At 40.7% G+C, this 27,376-nt stretch overlaps 1 protein-coding gene across 5 annotated transcripts; it reads right to left on the bottom strand.

Annotated features, from left to right (window-relative positions):
- Window positions 1-19,562: 19,562 nt before the first annotated feature.
- On the bottom strand, window positions 19,563-27,376 carry LOC113154652. Of its 5 annotated transcripts, none has more exons than XM_026348960.1 (9): window positions 27,187-27,376; window positions 25,078-25,180; window positions 24,724-24,837; window positions 24,498-24,554; window positions 23,565-23,702; window positions 22,189-22,236; window positions 21,867-21,980; window positions 20,894-20,983; window positions 19,563-20,185 (listed from the first exon to the last, which is right to left on the bottom strand). In XM_026348960.1, exons 2-9 carry the CDS (start codon window positions 25,171-25,173, stop codon window positions 20,075-20,077), a joined length of 768 nt encoding a protein of 255 aa, XP_026204745.1. In that variant the 5' UTR covers window positions 25,174-25,180; window positions 27,187-27,376; the 3' UTR covers window positions 19,563-20,074. The 5 variants fall into 5 exon arrangements, with proteins under 5 accessions (XP_026204745.1, XP_026204744.1, XP_026204747.1 ...); XM_026348959.1 differs by having other exon boundaries at window positions 27,237-27,376; XM_026348962.1 differs by having other exon boundaries at window positions 19,563-20,182; window positions 27,237-27,376.

The raw sequence follows: 27,376 nt of genomic DNA, 5'->3' as shown, positions 1-27,376 counted from the left end.
ACAAATTCCTGTGATATCGCATTCACAAGAGTTGGATGGACCTGATGTCAGTGACTTTGACCTTTGAGCACCAAACTCTAATCAGTTCATCCGTAGAAGTGAGTGTTTGTGCTCTCAAAAAGAGTCCACCAGGCTGTTTGTATGGTAGCAAGTCAGACCAGTGTTCCACTAATACGTCTGTTCTGATTATGGTGACACTGTGTACATGCAGCCTCTCAATCCACCTGTTGACAATATACAGTATATCATAGTGCACAGCTTTGTCACATGTCATAAATTCCTCACTTACCATTGTGTATTAAGGTGGGATGGTTCTCCGTAACTGACTCATACTTGCCACTGCTGTTCTTAACACCAACTGATCTGTTAATATTTAAACTGTATATTTCGTTGTATGTTATATGATTTTCCACCTACACAACAAATATCATTTTTTTATTAGTGTGCATGTTCCTGATTAGGAACAGAGTCATTATATTGATTCCTGACAAAATCCACTTTGCTCAAGTGGTGGGGCACAGATCATTTTTCTGAATAGATGTGTGAACTGTTTTAATTTCAGATACCAAACGTGGTCTTTGAATGACTTGTTAAAATAGGTCTATGGTGGCATGGTGGTGTAGTGGTTAGCACTGTCACCTCGCAGCAAGAATCCACAGGTCAGCAGGGTGCCTTAGTTCTTCCCGTGTCTGCGTGGATTCTCTGGGTACTCCAGCCTCCTCCCACCTCCAAAGACATGTATGTTAGGTTAATTAGTGACTCTAAATTGCCTATAGGTGTGAATGTGACATGTTGTCTGTCTCTATATGTCTTCCCTATGATGGACTGGTGACCTGTCCAGGGTGTACAATGCCTCTCCCCCAATGACAGCTGGGATAGGCTCCAGCACTCCTATGACCCTTGAGTGGACAAGTGGAAAAGACAATGGATGGATGTTATGGATTCTGAGGATTAATTCCATATGGAGTAATTTCTGTATCTCTACTCCAGTATTGATTACTATTACATATTGAACAGATAAAATATAATGACTGACTTTCTCAGTCTTGTTTGTTTCAGTGATTATTTTAAAGTCAATTGACAAATACCTCAGGTGGGAGGCTGACTGTAATATCCTGACTGTGGCATACACACACTCAGAGAGAAAGAATAGACATTCAGGTCCACGAGTATTTGGACAGCGACATCATTCATTCACTGTATCTTCGAAAACATTTAGTCATTTACAAAATAATAAGAATAAAAATTGTCTGGGTTTATGCTAACCTTGTCCCTGGCCTCCCCCATTCATCAGAGTGTTATCTTTTAAGAGTTTGCAGGTCCACTCAAGATTAGAGTAATTGCAATAAAAAGTTTACGCAACACACGGATCTCTCCACAAACTAAATTAAGCTGTGTTTTCCAGCAAAGTAAACAGTGCGGGTGTAAGTGAGGCACGTCTGAATAATGTGGAGGAGATATCATTCATCCCTTGACCAGCCTCTAATCCCTGCCCATTCTTATCCTGAATGAATAAAAGCCTTGACATGAAAGACTACAACACACTTTATCTTCATAACCACGCGAGAGCGTCCCACAGATCAGCAGAGCTCCACTGGACTAACAGTTACTAGTTTTGAATTCAGCATGGTGCGAGTGAATTGGCTGTGGACCAGCACATTGTGTTTACTGAGCATTTCAGGTGAGAAATATTATAATATAATATCTTTAGATGATCCGATTTTTAAGAATATGATAATAATATAATAGAATTTAGATAACATAATCTGAATGATTTTACTATATTGTAATTGTAGCTTGAGAATTTCAGGTCCAAAATTTCAAAAATTAACTAGTAACTTTAATCCATCCATGTATAATGGTGAATCCATTCATAGTTATATAATATGTAAGTGCTCTGGAGTAAGTATGAAAGAATGATGTTTGACTCTGACGTGTAGTGAAGTGTAAAAATGAAAATACTTACGTAAAGTAGAAATCCCTCAAAACTGGGCTGTACAGTGACACATGATGTGTGTGTGATATTTTAGTTCTGGTTCTGGTGTTTCTCTCTCAAGCTAATAAATACTGTGTCACACTGAAACGTGCAGGCCTCCTGACTGTCCAGCCTCGTGGCCTATCAGACCTTCTCAGGTTAGACCAGGCCAGTGATATTCAGCAGAAGGCCTACTATGTTCCCATGGAGATCACCAACAAAGTCTTCACAGCAGCACTGCGCAATCCAGCAACGGAGGAATATCAGAAATTGTACAAGGAAGTCAGCTACTTGGTAAGATAAACAACGATGATGATGAGTTCTCATCAGCGTGGTGCTGCTAAGAACTCTGGGAAGTCATTTGAGATTTTACTGCTGTACCTATAGTCCTAGTTTGTTAGTAAATTAAACTAATGCAGTGTAGTAGTTGCTGTTAGTAATAGGTAGAAGTACTTCTACTTTTGTTCTTAAAGTGCATTTTATAGCATTTATTTTATTGCACATTTGTGTACTTATACCACCTCTGTGTATACCTGACCAGTAGATACAACTAAATGTATGTTTTATAGAAGGTTAGAGATTATGTGGGTTTTCCTTTGCTACAGTGTAGTGATGACTGAACAGTCTTAATGGTTTAGCATGCACCGCATGAAGCTCAATCTGAATTTACAAAGCAAGAAAATATAATTTCTTCTGGAACTCCTTTTTGAAAAGCAGTTTTGCATAATATTAGCATGTCAATCTTGGGGTCACTCGAAATCCAGGTTAGTTTCTGCGAGGCGAGCATTATTGGTATAGTAATATTCTAATTTTGTTTGTAGACGTTGTACATCTAGTGTAGACATTAGTTCCTGTGCTGGAACCAAATTGCAGCAGTGAGGCTTGCCAAACTTGCAAGTAGCAGGAGTACACTAGCCACTGTCAGTCCGCTGTCTGACTCTACAGGCTCATCATCATTCCTCAGCATTCTGCTGTGTCTCAAAACGTAAGTAAAAGGTGTTAATGTGTATTTTTTTTGTTTTTTTGTTGTTTTCGCAGCTTGCAGGTGTCTATAACTGCTCTGACAGCAGCATCTGTCCAACAAACAGTTTCTATGGAGGTGTTGCAGCAATGACTTTCAGGTATCGTCAATAACAGTGATGGCTCAATCATGGACAAACTATGTTTGGATGCATTTGCTATGAAAGATGAAACCAAACCATTGCACATGGCAGAACGTTCTGTCATTGTATTGTACTACAACTACTACACTAGTATTCAACTACTTGCAGATTACATATACAACATGCAATTATTTGGAACAACGTGAAAAGACTCTTAGATCAGAAAGTCATGAATGACAAAGTACTGTATAATGTCTTCTTTGCTTTGTTTGAATCAATATTTTCTTTCATAGCTCTGGATCAGTGATTGCAAATGCAACTGTAGTCTTCAATACTGCCTATATAAACTCAGTGATCGTCTACTACTACTTCACTGACAACGCCAACAAGGTTCAGCCTCAAACCCTCCAACTTAATCTGGACTACACCACCAGTAAGATCTACAACTGTACATAGAGTTCTGATTGTTCCTCATCATCGTTCTTTCCTACGTCGTGTTCTATCTGTGATCTGTGTTTCTCTTTTGTCTTTAGTGGACAAAGTAGAACAAACTGCAGTGCCTTCTACTACAACCACAACACCACCTACTACCACCACAACGACACCTACTACAGCCACAACGGCACCTACTACCACCACAATGACACCTACTACAACCACAACGACACCTACTACCACCACAACGACACCTACTACAACCACAACGACACCTACTACCACCACAACGACACCTACTACAACCACAACGGCACCTACTACCACCACAATGACACCTACTACCACCACAATGACACCTACTACAACCACAACGACACCTACTACAACCACAACGACACCTACTACAACCACAACGACACCTACTACAACCACAACGACACCTACTACAACCACAACGACACCTACTACCACCACAACGACACCTACTACAACCACAACGACACCTACTACAACCACAACGACACCTACTACAACCACAACGACACCTACTACAACCACAACGACACCTACTACAACCACGACACCTACTACAACCACAACGACACCTACTACAACTACACCTAAAACAACTACACCTACTACAACCACAACGACACCTACTACAACCACAACGACACCTACTACAACCACAACGACACCTACTACAACCACAACGACACCTACTACAACCACAGCAACATCTACTACAACTACACCTACTACAACCACAACACCATCTACTACAACTAAAACGACACCTACTACAACCACAACGACACCTACTACAACTGCACCTAAAACAACTACACCTACTACAACCACAACGACACCTACTACAACCACAACGACACCTACTACAACCACAGCAACATCTACTACAACTATATCTACTACAACCACGACACCTACTACAACTACACCTACTACAACCACAACACCATCTACTACAACTAAAACGACACCTACTACAACCACAATGACATCTACTACAACCACAACGACACCTACTACAACCACAATGACATCTACTAAAACCACAACGACACCTACTACAACCACAATGACATCTACTAAAACCACAACGACACCTACTACAACTGCACCTAAAACAGCTACACCTACTACAACTACAACTACACCTACTACAACCACAACTACACATACTTCAACCGTAACACCTAAAACAACTACACCTACTACAACCACAACGACATCTACTACAATCCCAACACCAACACATACTATTACAACTTCAACTCCAACTACAAACACAACAACACATACTATTACAACTTCAACTCCAACTACAAACACAACAACACATACTATTACAACTTCAACTCCAACTACAAACACAACAACACATACTATTACAACTTCAACTTCAACTCCCATTACAAACACAACAACACATACTATTACAACTTCAACTCCCATTACAAACACAACAACACATACTATTACAATTTCAACTCCAACTACAACACAACAACACATGCTATTACAACTTCAACTCCAACTACAAACACAGCAACACATACTATTACAACTTCAAATCCCATTACAAACACAACACACATACTATTACAACTTCAACTCCAACTACAACACAACAACACATACTATTACAATTCAACTCCAACTACAAAACAACAACACATACTATTACAATTTCAACTCCAACTACAAACACAACAACACTACTATTACAACCAACTCAACTCCAACTACAAACACAACAACACTGCTATTACAACTTCAACTCCAACTACAAACACAACAACACATACTATTACAACTTCAACTCCAGGACAACACAACAACACATACTATTACAACTTCAACTCCAACTACAAACACAACAACACATACTATTACAACTTCAAATCCCATTACAAACACAACAACACATACTATTACAACTTCAACTCCAACTATAAACACAACAACACATGCTATTACAACTTCAACTCCCATTACAAACACAACAACACATACTATTACAACTTCAACTCCAACTACAAACACAACAACACATACTATTACAACTTCAACTCCAACTACAAACACAACAACACATACTATTACAACTTCAACTCCAACTACAAACACAACAAAACATACTATTAGGACTACAACCTTCACCACAAATACAACACCACCTAGTAAAACCACAACTACACCTACTACAGCCACAGCAATGCCTGCTACAAACACTACACCAGCTACCACAGCTGAAACATCTATAACTACTACATCTACTACAATCACACATACAAACGCTACCACTAAACCCACAACTCCAACAATGTCTTCTGCAGTCCAAGATCCTACAACTGCAAGGCATACAAACACATCCTCTGATGAGACTGTGGTGGTTTCAACAACTGAGACATATCATGGAAACCATAGTGGTAATTACACAACAAATGGAAAAGAAAATACCTCTCAGGACCAAGCAGCAAGTAGTACGGCCACTGTGAATACACATGACAAGCCGACAAATTCCCAGAGCGTTTCAGCTGGAAAGACCAGTGATCATAGGACATCAGATTATGGCAACATAATCAGCAGCAGCAGCAGCAGCAAGAGCAACAGCAGCAGCAGCAACAACAGCAATGGCGACAGCAGCAGTTGGAGCAGTGACGACGTACCTGGATGGGGAATTGCTCTCTTAGTATTAGCTTCTGTCATTTTACTACTACTCATAATCATCTTTATCATGATGGTGAGTTATCAAGCAGATTTGTTCATTTCTTTCTTTTCATTTGTCACTTTTTATTGCATAGCTCTGTTTGACTGCTTACAAATACAACAACTACATATGAAAGTGTGTTTGAATTTCAACTGAAGCAGTTCCTCCTTTTAAAGCCATATAACGAAAGAAATCCTGTGTCTCACACACGATCCAAAATGTCTCAGACACAGTCAGACACAGTTATCAATGTCTATACCAATAACTGATGGAGTCCTAAATTCTCCTGTTACTCTTTCCAGCCTGCAGAGCATCAACAACAGTTCCTCTTAGATCTTCACAAATGTTATTTGACATGCATGACACAAACGCATGTCGTCAAGATCAGACTTTGTTCCGAAGACCCAAATTTCTTTTCCTTAAAGAAGGCAGGGCCTCAAATACATGCCTGATTATCATGTCAATGATTTAAACACTCGACACAAGTTCAAATACTTTGCACAAATATTTCATATTGAATCATTTTCCACTGTCAACAAATAAGACCAAATTGTGGTTGGATTCTTCTTGACCTTGTATACAGTCGTACATTCATGGGAACAAGTCCTTTTAACATGTCCTTTTGTACATGACAAAATAACTGTCCCATACTGATCTGTTTCCCTTGGAGCTTGTGTCTTCTTGTCTAAGTAAGACCAGATTGGAGCATTTGGGGATCTCTGACTGCTTCAGTTCATGATTCATGAGAATAATTCAACTGCGAAATATTGTCTAATTTGTCTCTGTTTTGATGCTCTGTTGTTTCAGTTGGTTCGATGGTGTTGTATGAAAACAGAAGGTGGCCAAGTGGATACGACTCAGGATCCATATTACACAGAACAGAAACAACCACCCCAGGCGCCTCTGCCAGCGTACTCACCTGAGCCTATAATGCCACAGAACTTTGGTTCAGCTCCTTTCCTTGTTGTAAGTATCACAATGCTACAGTGACACATGCACAGTATTCATCTTGACAGTCAATAAAAGGCTGGTGGGAGGTTTGAATTTGTTCTTGATGTGTTCATCAACAGGGGGAGTCACCAAAGAAAAACAGGACAGGGTTCTATGCAGTGAATCCCTGAGACTGTCTTGATGAATGGGCGCCGTCAAGTATCAGGTAGCTGACTTCATTCACCATTTACAGTGTCTGTCAGGTGCTCTGTCATTGTCAAGGACCACATCATTTAGCAACATGCCAAGTGATTAGGTTACTTTAGACAGTTCTTTAGTGTGTTAAACAATAGGTCACAGCTTCCATGTAAAAATTGACTTGAAAACTGACATTGTAGTAGCGTTTGGTTTGGATTGTCAAGTCTATTAGTTGGGATCAGTAGACTGAAGTTGTTCCTCTAAATACACGTTACACTACTCTACACTTTATTAACCTTTTCACAAACAAGTCGATTTTTGATTAATGTTAGTATGAGAACAGTTATCAACAGTGACATGTGAATGAGTCACAACCTGTGCTGAGGCCTTGGCAATTCTGTTGGGAGGTCCAGTCCAGGCTTCAGGTTTTGGACCTGTTTGATCTTTAGCTCACTGGGTGAAGTAATTAGGTGAAAATACACTGTATTAATTACATTTGTGAAAACCATAAACAATACATTTGCCTGGTTTAAGAAGTTAGATGCATATTTGGTACTATTTGATCAATACTTATTAGCTCAAATGTGCATTGCCACCAAATCGAACAAAATTGTTGACGTGGCTTTTTTTATATACGACAAGATCATAATAGATGTATAATTGGACTTTATGTTTGGCAACTGATAGTTATGTAATGTTGTGTTGTAATAGAGAGGGAGTGAAGTCTCTGACCTCTCCCACTCTTTATCACAGCTTACTCATTAGAAGATTTGTTTGGCACTCACACCAAGGTGCTGTCGGACAATACAAAGAGGCTGGTCTTTGTGTGTTCTTGTATGATTGCATGAGTTTGTTAATCAAAGCTTGCTCATTCAGACGATAAAAGCCATGCTCTTCTGTATAACATATGGTTTCAATTACATAATTCAATAAACAAGTTCACAGAGTAAAACGCAGCATGGATTATAAGGACAACTATTTCACAACAATTTCACATCTGTGTTTCTTCCAGGTTGCGAGCACCAGTCGAAGGAAAACCAGCATGGGCAGTGCACAGCAATGGTTAACAAATATGAACAGATGTTATTTATTACACACATTTACAGTTGTTTTATTATTATTATTATTATTATTATTATTATTATTATTATTATTATTATTATTATTATTATTATTATTATTTACCATATTTCAGGTCAAAACACCGATGTAAACATTAGTACAAATGAATATGTTTACATTTAGCAGACACTTTTATCCAAAGTGACTTACAAGGTACAAGGCAAAGGCAGGGTAAGCATAATTAGGTCTTGCCTAAAGAACCTGGGCTGAGATTGGAATTTATTTTATTTTATTTTCAATTGTTAAGCACTTTGGTCAGTTTGCTGTTTTAAAAGTGCTTTATAAATAAAGTTGACTTGACTTGACTTGACACATTGGATGGCTGTGATGTTACCACTACACAATCCTGTCAGCTGAATACTGTATACACCACTGTGGTTATTGGAAGCATTCTTCTGCATAGCAATTATTCACTATAGACTATAATGATAAATAGTGGATGTTTGTATCTTTAATAAATGTTTGTCTTCATAGTTTTAGACACATTAATCACAAAAGAAATGTATGGAAGCTAAATATGCTAGCCTGAATTGTTACCATATTTATTACATAATTTCTGTTATTTGTTGAAAATGGAAAAACATCTAAAAAAACAATAAAAGATTATATTAATATTTGTATATATTTGAGATTTGTATTCTTTTTAATCCATATACATCAAATTCAAATCTTATTTGTGACATACACAGTCATACACAGTACGATATGCAGACTGAGGTCTGTACACTTTACAAATCCAATAATTATCAGGCATTCTTCATGCATGATGAAGTTCCAATTAGTTCTCTGTAAATCTGCATAAAAGCTTTAAGTAAACCTCTCATTTCATTGTGCTGCTACCAACATGACTTAAATAGTCAATAAAGATTAGTGAGCCTGTTCTCCACTGTGCTTCACAGACAGTTTGGATTGTGAGCAGATGCTTTCCTCTTCCACACTTTGACTTTTCCATTACTTTATCAGAGGTTCATCTTGCTCTGATCACCCAACTTTGTTCAAGCACTTTTATGGCTCATCTCTGCACTTTTCATCAGCTGTTGTTGTTTTCCTTCGCCAACGTGTTCTGTGAATGCCACTCAGTACGTCAGTGGTTTCTTTCTTTTTCAGGTCATTCCAAATTGTTGAGTAACAAGAAACTGTCAGTCACACGTCCCAATACATTTGCTCACTCAAAATATGGGTAATCTGATATTAAACATGTTATGTTATATATTTAACACATCATGGTGTTCCATACTGTACCATACCATATGTACCATATATCATTAAATAAAAGCTGACATTCCTAAGCCCCAAATTCCTCAGTCTACAGCAAATGCAAATGAGTTATCCTTGTTGTTCCACTACTTATGAAGTGAACTGTACATTCTCTTAATTGTTAATTTAGCTGCTTACATTTAGAGGATGTGAAGCAGTGAAGGTACTCTATCCAAGTTCAGTAGTGTTAAACAGATCCGCTTTTAAACTTGTGGTTTTACATTAAAGAACAGAAGTAATATTGAGGCAGATGGTGCCAGAAATATTTCTAAAAAACACATATAAAGGAGATTGCCCATGAGAACCAGCTGAACTTTTCATATCCTAGTACACAGTGAGCAGTACAATATTTATTTCCTGTAATGCAACAATAAGATAAACTTTAAATTGATGCGTGAACAGTAGATTTACCACAGTTCATAGTGACATTTATTTGAGTCAAGAGATTAGACCCTCTTGATGTTGATTCATCTCATTAAACAGTGTTTATCTGTGTTGTGTGTATGACTCATGTTGATTCCATTCATCTTAAGAATGTGTGACTAAGTGTATAACTGATGTGGGCACATTCCCAATAATAAGTAAAACATATGTGCTGCAATGTCAATGGCAAGTGACAAAAGTCTCAATCAGATGATTTATTTATTTTGGGGCATTAGGACCATCACTGGCTACACGTCCAGCAGCCAGGTGACTGAGGGGACTGTGGACGGGACCACCAAATTTAATAATTGTTTCAATAGATTCCAAGATGAGCCTTAGAACCCCCTGCACTTTACTACAGGCTCCTCAGTCCCTCCCCCACAAGACTCAGTCATCACCTAAGTGATGTCCATCTCAGCACATGAGGTCAGGAGACAGCTGAACAGGTTGAAATTCCCCTGATTTCCTGGATCATGGACTACCTCACCAACCGGCCACAGTACGTCCGCCTGCAGAACTGTATGTCTGACACTGTGGTCTGTAGCACAGGTGCTACAGGGGACAGTTCTGTCTCCATTCCTCTTCACCCTGTACACCTCAGACTTCAGGTACAACTTAGAGTCCTGTCATCTTCAGAAGTTCTCTGATGACTCTGCAGTTGTAGGATGTGGAGACGACACAGAGTACCGTGGAGTGGTGGACAGTTTTGTTGACTGGTGTGGACTCAACCATCTGCAACTCAACATCAATAAAACAAAAGAACCTGTGATGGACTTCAGGAAATCCGGGAGTCCTGTCATCCCTCTCTCTACACAGGGGGAGGAGGTGGAGGCCGTGTCTGAGTACAAATACCTGGGAGTGTACTTGAACAAACTGATCAGGAGGGCCGGCTCTGTTCTGGGTGTGGAGCAGAGATTAAGATCTCTGGTGTTCGAACTCTAGACAATCCTATTGATACAACTTTTCACATAACATTAATTTAGTAATTAAAAATGGCTGCGTGAGCATTTTACTGACTGTTCCATTTTTTTTGTTTGTCCAGTTTAACACTGACTTGGCTGAAGTTCAGGAAAAGGCTGTGTCATGATCCTACAGGGCTTCCTGTCCTGCTTTTAGTTTGGTGGCTGACTTCCTGTTTTTCTTTCCTGTTGCTGGCAGCTTGATTCCGATTATCCAATCACTTTAAGCTGTGATCATTGATTTCACCTGGTGCCAGCTCCCTTTATATTCTGAATCTTCCCCTGAGAGAGTTGCCAGATTGTCCTGACCCTGTGTTTGACTTTCTAGTGATCTTGTTTGCTTATGTGTTACAGACCGGACCGTATTCTCTACCCTGAGTTTTTGCCTACTCCTTAGAAAGACCGTGAATTGATTCTTTGCCTTTCTGGTTTTGGACCCCTGCTCTCATTTGGACCTGCTCTCCTGCTCTTGCCCCTGTCTAGAATTCTGACTGAGGACGACCGTTGTGAGTACCGGATCTCCCTCTTTTGTATATGGATTGTGGATGACTGTATTACCGGACGTGCACCTTGTGAATCTGTGTGACCTCACTGTGGCCTTCTCTTGGATTGTCTGAATGTTGTGTGCACACGAAGAGGAGGACCTAATCCAACCAGCTACACAACACAGTGCCTAGTTAACCTCTACGCTCACCCTGGGCCTCTACAGGCTACTCACCATTGTTCCAAACACCTGCTTCATTATCAGCTCTCCTCTCTTTCTCCATAGATCCTCGCACTCTGGCTACCCGGTTCCTGCAATCAGACTTCTACCTATATATTCATAATCTCTAATAAAGAGCTTACCCTAACCCACTCGGCGGTGGGGAACCACCGAGTGGGCTCGCCGAGCTGACTGTTGTGGTTCTTTTCGGGAGTTTGGGCTGTAGTTGACCAGAGTTTTTGATCCTGCTAATCCTGCTGTTGAGGCCTCTCGTTCTCTGCTTTCATTAACCCAAGGATCCAGATCTGCCATTGATTACATTATAGACTTTCAGACTGCGGCTGCTGACAGCGGTTTGAATGAGGCAGCCCTAATGGACGCTTTCTACCGGGGTCTGTTGGATCGCATTAAAGATACCACCCACAGATCTCCAGAGTCTCATGGACCTCGTCACCCGCCTGGACGGGCGGTACCGGGAACGCCAACTCGAGCGGAACCGTTCCTCCCAACCTACCACCCCGTCATCTCATCCCTTGTCATGGCGGACACCTGAGCTTAAACTGTCTCCTAGCCCCTCAAGGGAGGAACCACAACCCATGCAGCTGGGTCGATCTCGCTTGACTCCTGAGGAGAGAGAGAGAGAGACGCTTCAGAGATAACCTTTGCCCCTACTGCGGAGCTTCTGGTCACAAGGCACTTTCCTGTCCAGTAAAAGGTCGGGCTCGGCACGATTCGGGAGGTCATTGCTGAGCCGCTCCATGGCTTCTTCCTCATCTTCTCGCTCCTTGGTTCATGCCTCACTGTCTCATAAGCTCACCTCATTTCAGGTGCCAGTGTTCATAGATTCTGGTTCAGATGCTAACTTCCTCGACTGGAAGTTAATTCAAGACCAGCATATACCTACTGCCACCTTACCTCAGCCTCTTCAGGTTCAGTCCCTTAATGACAGGCTATTACATCATGTCACTTTGCAAACTGCACCCCTTACTCTCACCATAGACAACCATGTGGAGACGATAGAATTCCTTGTGATCCGGTCTCCCCGTCACCCTGTAGTTCTTGGTATCTCTTGGCTCACTACACATAACCCCCAGGTAGACTGGTCCTCGGGTCAGATTGTGGGTTGGTCCTCCCGGTGCTCTTCCAAATGTCTCAGGTCGGCGGTTCCAGAGCTACACTTACCTTGCCAGCCACTCGAGTCATTACCTGATCTGTCCTTGGTCCCAGTTGAGTATTTAGACCTTAAAGCAGTCTTTAGTAAGTCTAGGGCCACCTCTTTACCCCCTCATCGGCCATACGACTGCGCCATAGACTTACTACGTGGGACCACTCCTCCTAGGGGCAGGCTGTACCTACTCTCGCCTCCGGAACAGCAAGCCATGGCCTCCTACATATCTGAATCTCTGGCAGCCAGCCTGATTCGTCCTTCTTCCTCTCCAGCCGGAGCAGGATTCTTTTTTGTTGGTAAGAAGGATGGGGGCCTTCGGCCCTGCATAGACTTTCGTGGTCTTAATGAGATAACTGTTAAGAACCGTTATCCTCTCCCTCTCTTGTCATCTGCCTTTGAACCCTTACAGGATGCCAAGATCTTTACTAAACTGGACCTGCGCAACGCTTGTCATTTGGTGCGAATCCGAGAGGGGGATGAATGGAAGACAGCATTCAACACACCTTCTGGCCACTACGAATACCTGGTGATGCCGTTTGGGCTTTCCAATGCTCCTGCCGTGTTTCAGAACTTGGTCAATGATGTGCTGGGAGATATGCTGAATAAATTTGTCTTTGTTTATCTTGACGATATTCTGATTTTCTCCCCTTCTGAGACCGAGCATTCATCCCATGTCAGGGCAGTTCTCCTTCGCCTCTTGCAGAACAACCTTTTTGTTAAGGCAGAGAAATGCTTATTTCATGTCCCTACGGTATCCTTCCTCGGGTTCATCATCTCTGCTGGCCAGGTCCAGATGGATCCCACTAAGGTCCAAGCAGTAGCCTCGTGGCCTACCCCTGAGAACCATAAACAGGTCCAACGGTTCCTTGGATTCGCAAACTTCTATAGAAAATTCATTCGCAACTTCAGTACCATAGCAGGACCACTCCACCGCATCACCTCCGCCAAAAATCGCTTCACTTGGAGTCCAGAAGCCCAGGAAGCATTTCAGTCACTCAAAGATAGCTTCTGCTCCGCTCACATCCTCACTCTCCCTGATCCCAAGCTCCAGTTTATTCTGGAGGTGGATGCCTCTGACACTGGGGTAGGAGCGGTCCTCTCACAACGTTCCGTCTCAGACCAAAGGTTACACCCCTGCGCCTTTTTCTCCAGACGGTTAACACCAGCAGAACGTAATTACAGCATTGGGGATCGAGAGCTTCTCGCAGTGAAACTTGCGTTGGAGGAATGGAGACATTGGCTGGGGGCCAGTCAGCATTTCCAGGTTCTGACTGATCATAAGAACTTGGAGTACCTTCGACCTGCTAAGAGGCTTAATCCCAGACAAGCTAGAAGGGCTCTCTTCTTTGACGGTTTTCAGTTCTCCTTGTCCTATCTTCCAGGTACCAAAAATGGCAAAGCTGACGCGCTCTCCAGGCTGCACAGTCCCAGCACCGAGACAGAAGAACCAGCCTTTGTCCAGCCTCATTCAGCTCGTCTCGGGGCAGCCAGGCTAGACATCGAACAAGAGGTATTGGATGTTCTGAGGTCTGCACCAGGTCCCTCCTCCTGTCCTGGGGGGAAGCTGTTTGTTCCAGAAGCCCTCAGGCCTAAGATCCTGTAGTGGGGTCATGCTTCTCACCTCTTTTGTCACCCAGGGGCTGCTTTGTCTTGCAACGCCGGTTTTGGTGTCCTACCCTGCGGGCAGATGTCAGAGAGTACATCGCTGCTTATATATTCATACATGGACAAAATTATTGGCATCCTGCCCTTAAAGAAAGAAAACTTGAAACTAATAAAAGTCCTAATAAACGAAGAATTACTAAAAATGAACTGAGTTTAAAAATAAACAAAACTAATGAAACTGGCCGGGACAAAAATGATGGTACCCTTAGTTGTTACATAGTTTGACCCGAGGGACGTGTTAAACTGAAGTGTGCCCTGTAATTAGCATCACAGGTGTCTTTACACTCTAATCTGTCAGTCTACCAAATTTAGACCTTCTACAAGTCCTCATCTAAATCAGTGGAAAGAGCTAAAACATGCAGTGTCGAGAGGACACCCTTCAAACCTGAGAGAGCTGATGCAGTTTGCTTGTGAGGAGTGGGCCAAACTACCTGTCGACAGGTGCAGATGTCTTCTTGAGAGTTATAGAAATGACTTGCTTGCAGTGATTCTCTCAAAAGGTTGCGCAACAAAATATTAAATTAAGGGTACCAGTCTGTTGAGCCACAATTTTCATGAGGTAATCTTTTTGTAAATTTGTATTCATTTTTATTTTTGTCAGTTTCAAGTTATTTCAGGGTTTTTCTTTCTTTAAAGGAAGGATGCCAATAATTTTGGCCACGTCTGTACCTCTACTTGAAGATCATTATCAGGATTACAAGGTTGTATGTTCAAAGCTACAAATAGCATTTCACTAAATTATTGAATTCTGCATATTGTGTTCTAGGAACTGCTTATTTATAGTCTCCACAAATTCTGGTAGCAACAAATATGTACCTAAGTTACATTACGGAAAGGGTGCATCCTGTTTTGAAGCATGTAAATATTTGACCATGATGAATTTCACAGGGTAATACATGGATCTGTGACGTTAGCATGAAAACATATACATACTGGGAAAGGATTGTCTAATCACAGCTATTGTTTAAACAGCCTCGTGATACCACAGCACTGGGCAGGTGGCACTAATGACAACTTCTGCTCTCAACAACAGTACAGTTACTTATCAGTACACACAGTAAATTGCAATGATAAAATACCAAGTGTTGTGTATACTGTTATCCATAATTAACCCCACCCTTTCTTCAATGATTAAGAAGAACATTCACTAAGAGCTGTTAATAGGGAGATTAATGGTTGTGGTATTGTCAGCATGGCAGTATGCAGAATAAAATCACAAACACAATAGCACTATAAAAAGGCAAGTACACAATGCAGGGTGTAACCAAATACAATATTAATGTAGCAGTGTGTTCCAGTGTCTCCAGTATAAAACTGCTGTTGTGTTGGAGGAGGCTGGACATCCCAGTCCCATTTTTTTAAAACTGCAAACTCAATTTACCAACTTCACCAAGCTTTTTTTTGCATTTTCAGTTTTTCAATTTATCTACAGTGTAGACCCAGCTCAGTGTGCAATCAGTAATGACACTTCAAAATGTAGTTTCGTTTCCTTTTTCAGTTACAATTACTATGTATTTTGATCATAGAATCCAATAATATATGTTTATGTTACTGAACGTCATACATTTTATCTTTCAAGTTCAAATTTCAGGGATAATATATGTTCAACACACCTTCTGAATGTTTCCCACAATAAACAAATGTGTCATCTGCAGAAAAAGGAGAAGTTATGATTAAACAATTTTGACACAAAAACTCTGTAGCTTTTGGACATAAAACCCTAGTTTAAGTCTCAGTGCTCACTGAAATGCACGACTCAGAGACAGTAAACAGTTCAAATTAAAAGTTGTGATCAGCTAAAGGCTGGCAGGAGAACCAGGCGCAGGGAAAGAAGCACTAGAAGCGGGCATACATCATGGAATTGGATTACACTAAATTAGGACAAATGCGTTTCATATAGTAAAAAGACATCTCAGTGTGTTTGTAGTTATGGACAGAAAATCTGTTTGGTCACTGTCATTGACATTGGCAGGGCAAGTGGATGACTGGCCATGTCACTAAGCTAACCAGCGTCATAGAAAGAAAGCGTCATAAAAATGCTTTATCAAGTGCTCAATGAACCAACCATCATTATTCATTGCACTTTATGTTAATCAGATAAAGACCGTGGAATGGGAGTGCCCACAGTGTAGCACATGTTGTAATGGTGGCAAAAACATGCTCTGAAATCCACATGGTCGTACACAAGACTTGTAAAGACCAGTAAAACACTTGTTACATGTTATCTGCAGATCCATCATCTGCATAAAAGGAATATACAGTGAATGTAAATATGAATGAAGACATAATCAGTTAGTATGTGTATCGTTAATATTGTGTGTGACACCTACAAAGAAAATGAGAGTACAAAATGTCTGTTTGAATATGGTTGATCTTATCTCAAATACTGAGCATTTAGTGTATTAATAGGGAATGATGGAAGAAGTATTCAAAATCTTCTGCTCAGTTTAAAGAAGCACTGTCATATTACAGTCATTTTTCATCTTTGCAAATAAATACACTCAATGAGCAGAAGCACGCCCACTAGTAACAGCAGCAGGGTTTGTATTTCCATCCTGTACCTGCTGTTCTCTGCTCTCAGTAGTCAGCTGGATTAAAAATCGGCCACATGCATTTGGCCAGAATACATACAAGCATTCTTTTCAGCATATGAATCATTGTACAGGTGTTAATCATATTTCGTCTTGACTACAACAATGCACTGCTGATGAGGTTACCCGCATTCACGACCAAACCCCTACAGATGATCCAAAATGCAGCAGCACGCCTCATTTTCAATCAACCAAAAGGTCTCATGTCACACCGTTCCTCAGATCTTTGCATTGGCTTCCTGTGGCTGCAAGGATCAAGTTCAAAGCTCTGTCTCTTGCCTACAGAGTGGTTAACTCCACAGCTCCATCTTATCTCAGTTCAATCATTCAGGTCTACATCCCCTCCCGTCCACTGCGCTCGACCAGTGAACGACGTCTGGTGGTACCAGCACCACACAGTCGACACCAAAAAAAACTTTTCAGCTCAGTGATCCCACGATGGTGGAATGAGCTGCAGAACTCTGCACGCTCAGCCACCTCACTTTAATATTTGCTGCTGAAAACAGAACTCTTCATCATCTTCCTTTGCACTAAAAAGACTTTTCTACTCTCTTGTACTCACATCTCTTGAAACAAACACTTTTTTGATAGAACTTTGCTTTGATGTTTTTTCTCCTTGACTTAGATTTTATTTGCTTGCCTTGTTCCTCACTTGTAAATCGCTTTGGATAAAAGTGTCTGATAAATGTAAATTTATCAGATGCTTTTATCCAAAGCGACTTATAAGTAGGGTACCTGTCCAGTGTTTCTGCTGCTTGTTGTTGTTTTTGTTGCCTGCTGTTCTTTTCTCTCTCTTTCCACTCACCCCAACCGGTTGAGCCCACCATGAGCCTTGTTCTGCTGGAGGTTTCTTCCTCTAAAGGGAGTTTTTCCTCTCCACTGTTGCCTAAAGCTTGCTCAAAATGGGATTGTTGGGTTTTCTATATAATTCTTTATACTATTATACTTTGTAAGGTCTTAAACCTTAAACACTGTAAAGTGCCTTGGGATGACTTCTGTTGTTAATTGGCGCTATACAAATAAAACTGAATTGAATTGAATTGAATCGACCATATAAGTTAGGTTTGTAAGTATTTGACCAGATCCACCATATTCATCACTTTAGCACCGTATTTTTTAATCAATCAAGGTGTTTAACATGTTAACTGTCAGCTTTATTCTCTGCAGCTGTCTTCACTTCTTGCTTGTTTTGGGGTATACTGTCTTCAGGATATGACATACATGCTTGTTGGATTCAAGTCAGACACTGACTTGCCTTTTGCACAGAATTTCAGTTCTCCAAATTAAACATTATGCTTCAGGTCATTGGACATCTGCACTATGAAGCACCATCCAAAGCAGTTTTAAGTATGTGGCTGATCTGAGCAGATAACTGCCCCTAACATTTTTTGTGCTCCTTCTCAACAATCTCATCATCAATAAATCCAAGTAAGCCAGGTCCTTTTCCTAGTCATACATGTGCACACCATAACATTACCTCCACCATGCATCACAGATGAGGTGGTATGCTTTGGACCAGATGCAGTTTATTCCCTTCTTCAAACTAGTTGCACCATTTTCTGGTGCAACTAGTTCTTGGTTTCAACTGTTGACAGGATTTTGTTCCAACTCAACAGTTATTTTTGCTCTTATCTAGTCTTCCTGTTTTTAAGATTTACCAATGCTTTACATCTTGGAGTAAACCTCCCTAAATATTGTTATATTTATACTATAAAGTCTTAGTCTTACTACAGACACACCCACCCCCTTGGAGGTGTTCTTCACCTGGACAACAGCTGGTGGTGTTTTTGTTCATGAGGGAAAGAAGTCTTCTGTCATCCACCATGGTTGTTTTCTTTGTTCTTCTGAGTTTACCAGTGCATGTATTTGCACAAAAAAGTGTAATGTTCTGGATTAGCAGCAGACATGCTAATTATCTCCCTTTCTGCAGAACAAGTGGTAGACATATCTTTTCAAACACAGTTTAGTGTTTTTTCCTGGTGGAACCTAAGGAACCCAAGGATCGTACAAATGTTACTATGTAGATGTTCTAATCTGAGGCACTGATGGTATCATTGTGATGAGCAAAAAAGTTGAGTGGAGGATGAGTGGAGTTTCAAAAAACTTTAGGAAGACATAAGAAATAACAAATGTAGGATCCAGTTTGAGGTTTTGATGTTTGAGCGTTAATCTGCCTTAAATAAGCCTCACTACTAAAATCACTGGTGCACTCTTTGAAGCTTAACTCTCGAGATACCACTTTAACTAATTAGAGCAAACAATAAATGGACAACAGACTGTAGATCAGCAACTACAATACTGTTAATTTTGCATTTAGACAAGTGTAGAACAGCATCTTTTGATTAAAGTGTTATTACATGTTATTACAACAGTGACATACATTTTAGCCAAGATAGATTTAAGACTTTTCAGGTAAAATAGTACCAGTAACCAGTCTTCATTCTAATTAACACAAAACACGGACGCACTATCAGAGAAGTGAATACATCCTACATTACTATTAATACTGATTCATCTCCTAACCACAACATACTGTAGTGTGGCACCAGCAGTGCTAACACTGATGCTGTGTTCATGTCATGCCAGAAGTGAAAGGACAGGAACACAACCTGTTGTTTACAAATTTGGGACATTCACAATGATTCATCAGATCTGTGACCAGAGACTAGTTGTCACCTGAGTTGACGGCTAAAGTGTGAGGTAACTGAGTCCTAATTACAATGAGCAGTAAACTGATAGGAATAGTTGTCAACAACATGTACACAGTCACTGACATGACGTGGCACGACAGGGAGCAGTGTGCTGCGTTCAGGGTTCTGTGGTCACAGCCTCCATTGGTTCCACCTGGGGTTCAGTAGGTGGTGTGGAGATATCCTCCACCTGCTCAGAGTCTGGTTCGGTCACAACAACAGCCACCTGCTAACACACAGAGAACAGCTGACTGTGAACCTGACATAATGACATATGGACGTATTGTCATTTAAGGAGGTGGTAACTCTGATACACTGACTCTTGGCAGAGAACAAAATGTATTTATATGTATGTAAAGAATTGTGTATTCTGATTATAGAGGTGCTGTATATATCCTTTATGTCAACATGAAGATTAATCTGTAGTTTATTAACAGCTGAAACCTTTTACAACGTTACCCTCCATAAGTATGCATCTATAGCAGCCCCATATGATCAATCAGTCTGTAAGTATTCACTGTGACTATGACAATAATTATAAAGAATATTATAAAATCTTGATAACTTTAACTTTATTAACTCTGTACAATATTGTCACAACATGGTAGCTGTAGTTCAGGACTAGAGGGGGATGTTCACTAATCCCATGATTGGTGGCTTTATCCCCAGTTCTTCTGGTCCACATAGTGTCCTTGGGAAAGTCTAGAAACCTCAAGTTGTTCAGGCTGCACAGTTGCACACTCTAAGCTAACTTTGGGGAACTATCGTCATGAGCTGATGTTAGCCATAAATCAAATGTTTCATTTGTCTATAAGCACTGCTTTTCCCTCCAGCGATTCAGCACAATATCCCATGAAGCAATCAAGGGCACCATAGAGTCACTTTACTGTTGTGAAGTACAACTCTGCACTGTGCGTTTGCATACTAACACTGTTACCTGAGATGGTTCAGCAGCAGCTGGAGCAGCCTGCACAGCTGGAGCAGGTGGGGGACGAGTCTGTGGGTAAGCAGGTCTCTGGCTAGAAGGCTGCAGGACACACAGACATATATTCACAGTAAATTCCGATTAGTTCACTAACTTAGAAGGCATGCAAACTAATTGCCTTAGAAACTAAGTAAAGGGAACTAACAAAAGCTTAATGTACAAAACTTGGACTAATGTCACATTTCCAGGAACTTAGAATCTCTTATTTCTATTTACTTGATCAGCATACAGTGTAATCAAGTAACTTAGGTTTACTAAATTATGGTGCAGGGTCTGTGCCAGGGTCCTTGGACCACACTTGAAAGTTGAAAGACACAGTTAAGTGCATTTCTGCCTCCTTCAGTGTAGTAACATTGTAAAACTTTTTTTTTTCACTCTTTGATTAACATTACTTGATAAAAACTAGTTCATATTGTTGCAAAATGAGTGAGTTCAACAAATTTAGTTACGACAGTTTAGTTTACATTAAGATAGCTATTACATATGACACTAAGGAATTAAACTAATTGTGGAATTTCATTTTACTACTTATTTCTTCCTTTTGTCATCCAGCTAACCCAACATTTACCTTAGTCACTTCCCATCTCTTTCCAAACCCTTGATTAAACTTAGCCCAGGTTTACATGACGTACTGTATCCATCTAGGTGTGTAACTCACCTCACTGTATAATCCCATTTACCTGACAACTGTATTTATCTCTTTTTCAATTTATCGTATGGCCTATCACCTACATCCCATATATTTCAGTGACATACCACTTAATTTAATACATGGGGTGGTTCATTCCAACGTAAAACTACTTACTTTACTGCCGCATTATTGGGTATAACTTTTAAGATGACCTTATTGCAGTGCCTATGGGACCTTTCTTGCCTCCCACAGGTCAAATATCACTTGGTAAAGCGTTATGATATCAGAGCTCACCCTGTCTCCATTAGCAGCCAGAACACTGAGCCCGAACAGCATGGCTGTGATACAGATCAGCAGCTCCAGCACCAGGAAGATCACCAGAGTCCCCAGGATCCCATCAATTAACAGCTAACCAGGGAAACTTAACAGCATAAGTATGGTCGTAAAACAGGGACAAAGTGAAACAAAGAGTTTTTTTTGCTGTGACACTAAAGATTCTATGAACAAACAGAAATTTACAAGTTAAAGGTGTTTCTATGTACATGCACTCTGCAAGTTTGCTCAATATAACCTTTCTGAGTATTAGTATTAGTTATAATAGTTGTCAGTCACTTACTTTACACTTTTGCTCGATCAGCCCGGTGCATTTCCTGAAACAATGTTGCTGCGGTGGACAGTAAAGACAAAGAAACATGGAGTCTGCTCATTTACAACATGTAGTGCCAGCTATGAATTCATAAGATTTGAAGAAGTGTGAAGTCATTCATCAGTGATGGCTCTGTTGATGCTTCATGCCTGCCTCCTCTACTGCAAGAAACATACCTTCATGCAGATGAAACTCTATCCATTAATTGTTTAATGTCCAAATCATCTATGACATCTAGAGCATATTGAAATCTGGGGTTATATTATCAGTATCATATCTTGTTGCTACTGTACGTTTTACTTTAGTAACTGAGTGTGACTTTCACCCTCGCATGGAGGAAATCCATGATAATAATCACACCATCAATAACATGGATAAAATAGCAATAGTGGTACTGACACCATTTAAAGGACAGATTCACCATTTTTCAAGTGTGTGGAAATGATGAAGGCCAAAATATACAGGGTGTGTTCTGTGCAAAAATCTATTTAAATGTGTACCTGAAGCTCAGTTTTTTGAATCAAATAGACACATTTGTTTCTAAAATTGCCTATTCGTATTTACACTATGAGTTGGAGTGGAGGGAGTATTATCGTATGACTAAAATGTTCTGGGTGATTTTATAGTTTGCATTTCCACTCCAATAATGTCCCGATGCAGCCAAATGTTTGGATTTTGAAACTCATCACTTTTCACACATATAAAACCATAATAATGAATGGTGTTGATTATTATGGTTGACAGTGTGACCTATGACAGTGTGACCTGAGAAGATTTATTTTGTTCAAGAATGTCAAGTATTTGTGTCCTGCAAACATTGTTTCAGTCTTGCACCAGGCAAGACTCCTATCTTCCAAAAATAACATGGAGAGCAAATCCTGACATACTGATCACTTTAAGCCCCAAACTGAATTTTCAGCAGTAATTTTGTGATGTTGTTTAGACCTGTCAATTTCAATGACATCAACCTTCCAAGATCATCTTGAAGATGTAATTCAGTGATGTGCTGCAGATGCTGTTAGGGCCGATCTGGCTATAATATCACCTGCCTCAGAGCCAGATAAACATGCAATGTGTTTGCAGAAAAGCTCTGTTACAGCATCAGTTATAGATAATCAATTCAGTTAAATATTATTTATAAAGCGCCAAATCACAACAGAAGTCATCTCAAGGCACTTTACAGTGTTTAAGGTTTAAGACAAAATATAACTGTATACAGAAGTATACAAAATTCCCTTGTAGCTATGGCTACTCTGTTCAATGATCACCAAAACCTTAAATGACATCTGAGTTTTAATGAGTTTCATATACTCTCTGGCCTACAGTCATAGTTACAGAGACAATACCACAGCATGTAGCTCCAGTCTGCGGCAGTGTTCACAATGGTACGAGTCCTGGCGGTAGGGGAGGTGTTTGGACATCAGACCCAGGGCCGCAGTAGCAAACGCAGCACTGATCAGGTGTAGCACCAGGACACATTTCACCTGCAAATGGCAACAGGTCCAGTAGAGTAAGGTTATTACATAAACATCTTATGATGCTGCACCATCAGTATATTCACTCATCTAAAGCACCCCTCACATTTGTTTTTGCATGTATATATGGATGCACTGGTACAGACTGGTACTAACTGAGTATCACCTGATCCAGGTACTCATCAGTGCATAGGGCAGGGATAGTTGGACAACAAGCAGGACCGTCAGCCTGAACTACCAGGGTTACCCACCCCTCCCCTACACAAGTTCTTATAAAATACAATTTACATTTTGCCTCTTTTCCCAATATACAGTATTATTGAAATATTCCTGCAGTGAATAATTGTGTTTCTATGTCAACAGTGTGAGGCTGAAGTTACTATTTAAAATTCCTACAATATAAATCACACAATAAAGAAATGGGAGCAGCAGATAATGTGCTTATCTGTCTGAACCCAGTGTCTGCTGCAAGCTGTCTTCAAATCTCACCTGTGTTCTGCCAGTCATATCTTAGAAACATCCACTTGTATTATAACTATAATTATAGTTATAATACAAGTGGATATTTAAGCTGACACTGACATTTGGTTCTTAAAAAAGGACTTGACCATGTCGTAACTTCATATTATACTAGTTTTTACCTGAAATGACAAGTCTGAGCAGTGATCATAAATGAATTATGCTTGAAAGTAGAACAGTTTAACACAGTGAAACTAGGGTGTGCTGTAGAGTGGATTACAGATTGTGTATCTCCAACAGTGTCGACTGTAACTGCTCAGCTCTGATTGTACTAGACAGACTCACCCAGAACAGAGTAGGCCTCCTCCCACTGTGGATCAACACTGAACCAGACAGAGTCACCTAGTGGGGTTACAGTACAGCACACTTACACACAGTATTTGTCCATCAGCTTTATACTATTGAAACAATTGGAAAAATAAGAATGCATGAAAATATGCTATGACCTGACTAATCTGGGAGTACCTAGTGTTCAGCTAAACCTTCCAGTGCGCGTTGGACTCTCACTGACCTGTATGACAACAATCAGGAAGAGCGCCACATCCCCTGTGAAGTGGACCTCATGAATCTGAAGCACTGAGGCGCTCAGACAAAGAATCAAAGCCCCAATAACAATCTGGATTGCCTGGAACGAGAAAGGAAGTGGAAAGCAGAGAAGAGGGGGTCGGATTTATTATTAATAAGTCAAATATAAATCTATGACACGAGATGAAAGGTCTCCTTAAAGAAGAACAATGAGTATGAATAGCCCTTCAAATCACATATCCCCAAACCAGAGCAACACTTTCAGTTTTCCAACTAATACTCATGGAATAGTAGGAATTATAAGGTATGATGTGTTGTTTGTCTGAATGCTTCTGCTTACCCCCAGTGTCTTGGGCTCCATCTTGAGGTGGGACTGCAGTTGGTTCGGGGACAGGGTCCCCTCTGCAGGCACTGGGTCTTTGTCATTATTAGCCATCCTGCTGCTAATGCAGAAATAACAGTTTCAGCTCCACAATATGTAGGAAATTATAGAATAAAAGAGAAAGAGCAGTGGAAGAATGGATGAAATGGTTAAAATGTATATTTACCCTGTGTCTGCAGTACTCTGAAGACCCAAAGATGAATAGAACACAAAGGTCCAGAATTGTACTTGATTGCATTTATATCAATATATATTGAAAATAAACAATTAAGAAACCATTTCGCTATGTCAAATGGGGCACAAATGTGTATGTTCTCTGTATGTTGTTCGGTACACTAGTGGTTTCTTTCTTCCAAATTGTATGTGCGATGTTTCTGCGTTGCCTCTGAATGATTCTGACTCTTTTGTCAGGTTCTAGTAGCTCTCTTCAGAGGTTAAAACCAAGAGTAGTTATTTAGAGGTAGTCACAGCTACATGTTCCAATACTTTTGCTCCCTTAAAATATAGGTAATCCGACCCAAAAAAGGTTCTATATTTAATGTTCTTTCATGTAATCAAATAAAACATGAGCTTGTGAACTTTCATCTCAGCCAAATGACCCTTAAGTATAAGGCGATACCATCAATTAGCTCGGGTGTTCCAGTATTTTTGAACTTCTGCTGAAACAAGCAAAACATACTCTTGGCTGAGCAATGCAGATTCCAAATTGATCCAAAATGTCTTTTCAGGAAATAAACACATCCTATTAAGCATTGTGGATGCACAATTCAGGTAACACTGTGGGAGTATGTGACACATTAAGCAGCCACAACAGCTGTTTCTGGGGTCAGAATGTTTAAAGATGACCTTTCATGCATCTTGAATTATTATATTATGGCTTTTAAAAATGAAAAATTCCCTTTGAAGTATAGTATGTATGTATAGTATCTAATGTGTTAGTACAGCTGAAAGATTTACCAAAGAATTCATTAAACCCAAATGAGCATTTTGCTGCCTTTTACTGTGTATTACTTGCCCCCACCAACATTGGAAACTCTTTGTGTGTCCTTGTGTTCAGGCTGTTCAATCACCAGATAGCAGCTCTAAGTAACACAGATCCTCAGGGCCACTAGAGGTCAGAATATTCCCCTGGTAACCCTACCGGAGTCACTTTGTCAGCGGTTTGACCTGAAATATCTGTGAATTCGATATTTCGACACTAATAAGGCATCTCAACTGTGAAGGAGAGAGATGTAAAGATGTAGAGATGTAAGGTCAGGAAAGGGTTAGGGTTATCCTAACCACATATGTAGTACCTCACTCAGCACACACCTGAGTGAGACCGTTTTTCAGGCTGTACATTCAGGTGGTTTCTCTTTCAGTGTTAACTGGTTGCTCAGGCTGGGAGCCACCAGGAGCCCCTTCAAGTTAAAGCATCATGATTTAGTGCTGTGCACTATTTTGATAGTGAAGTCACCTGGGTGCTTCACTATTTTAAATATATATTCACTGGTAAATTTTCAATAGCTCTGACTGTCATGCGCCTCAGTGCAGGCCAAAGCCTGCAGGCTGATTTTCAGTTCTAACAAACAGTAACAGCCTTGAGTCAGCAAAACCAAGGACTTCAGCTGCTACAGGACACAACAAAACACAATCAGGCCTTCATCCTATTTTACATGTACTGTAGAAATATATCATACACCTCTTTTTGATGCATATATGTGTTGACTGGAGAGTGATCCAGATTCGAACAGTGCAGCAGCTGTTTCTATTTGTGAACTCTGCAGAAACATGCACAGGATTCACAGTGAGTGTGTGTGTTGTTAAGCACACAGAGCTTTCCAGTGAGTTAGAGGACAGTGGTGGTCTGCAGCAGACACGCTGAGGGCCCGCAGTGGGATCTGGCACAGTCCAGGAGCAGACACGACATAAGTCAGGCCGTGGGACTCGTGCATGTTTCTGCACATCCCTCCTCGGGATCCTCAGAACCGTGTCCCTCCATCCAAACTGTCCTGATGCCAAACCAACACGGACGCTGCGCTTTTCTAGCGCTGTTCTCAACGACCCCCCAGTCCTGTCCCAGCTTACCTGTCCTGGTTTCCCCTGCGGGACAAAATGCGGTGAAGAGATGCTCCTACCTCAGCGGGGCTGCTGCGGCTCGTCGTCTCTTGCCGTGTGTCTTCGGTGAAGGTGCACAGCTCAACGTGCTGTGCTCTGCAGGCTGCAGCAGGGTGTGTTCAGGAGCTGGATTTCACTGCGGCAACACTGATGCTGCGAC

This window comes from Anabas testudineus, chromosome 11 (assembly GCF_900324465.2).
Source record: "Anabas testudineus chromosome 11, fAnaTes1.2, whole genome shotgun sequence".
NCBI classification, from domain to species: domain Eukaryota; kingdom Metazoa; phylum Chordata; class Actinopteri; order Anabantiformes; family Anabantidae; genus Anabas; species Anabas testudineus.
The sequence above is the reverse complement of the archived record's forward strand: the minus strand, read 5'-3'. Positions and strand labels throughout refer to the sequence as shown.

What these genes read in the sequence shown, in the direction of transcription:
- LOC113154652 (XM_026348960.1), bottom strand. Translation starts at nt 25,173, where the DNA reads ATGGCTAATAATGACAAAGACCCAGTGCCTGCAGAGGGGACCCTGTCC. An exon ending in TCCTGATTGTTGTCATACAG is followed by an intron (nt 24,555 to 24,723) that starts GTCAGTGAGAGT and finishes TAACCCCACTAG; the next exon opens with GTGACTCTGTCTGGTTCAGT. An exon ending in GGAGGCCTACTCTGTTCTGG is followed by an intron (nt 23,703 to 24,497) that starts GTGAGTCTGTCT and finishes TGCCATTTGCAG; the next exon opens with GTGAAATGTGTCCTGGTGCT.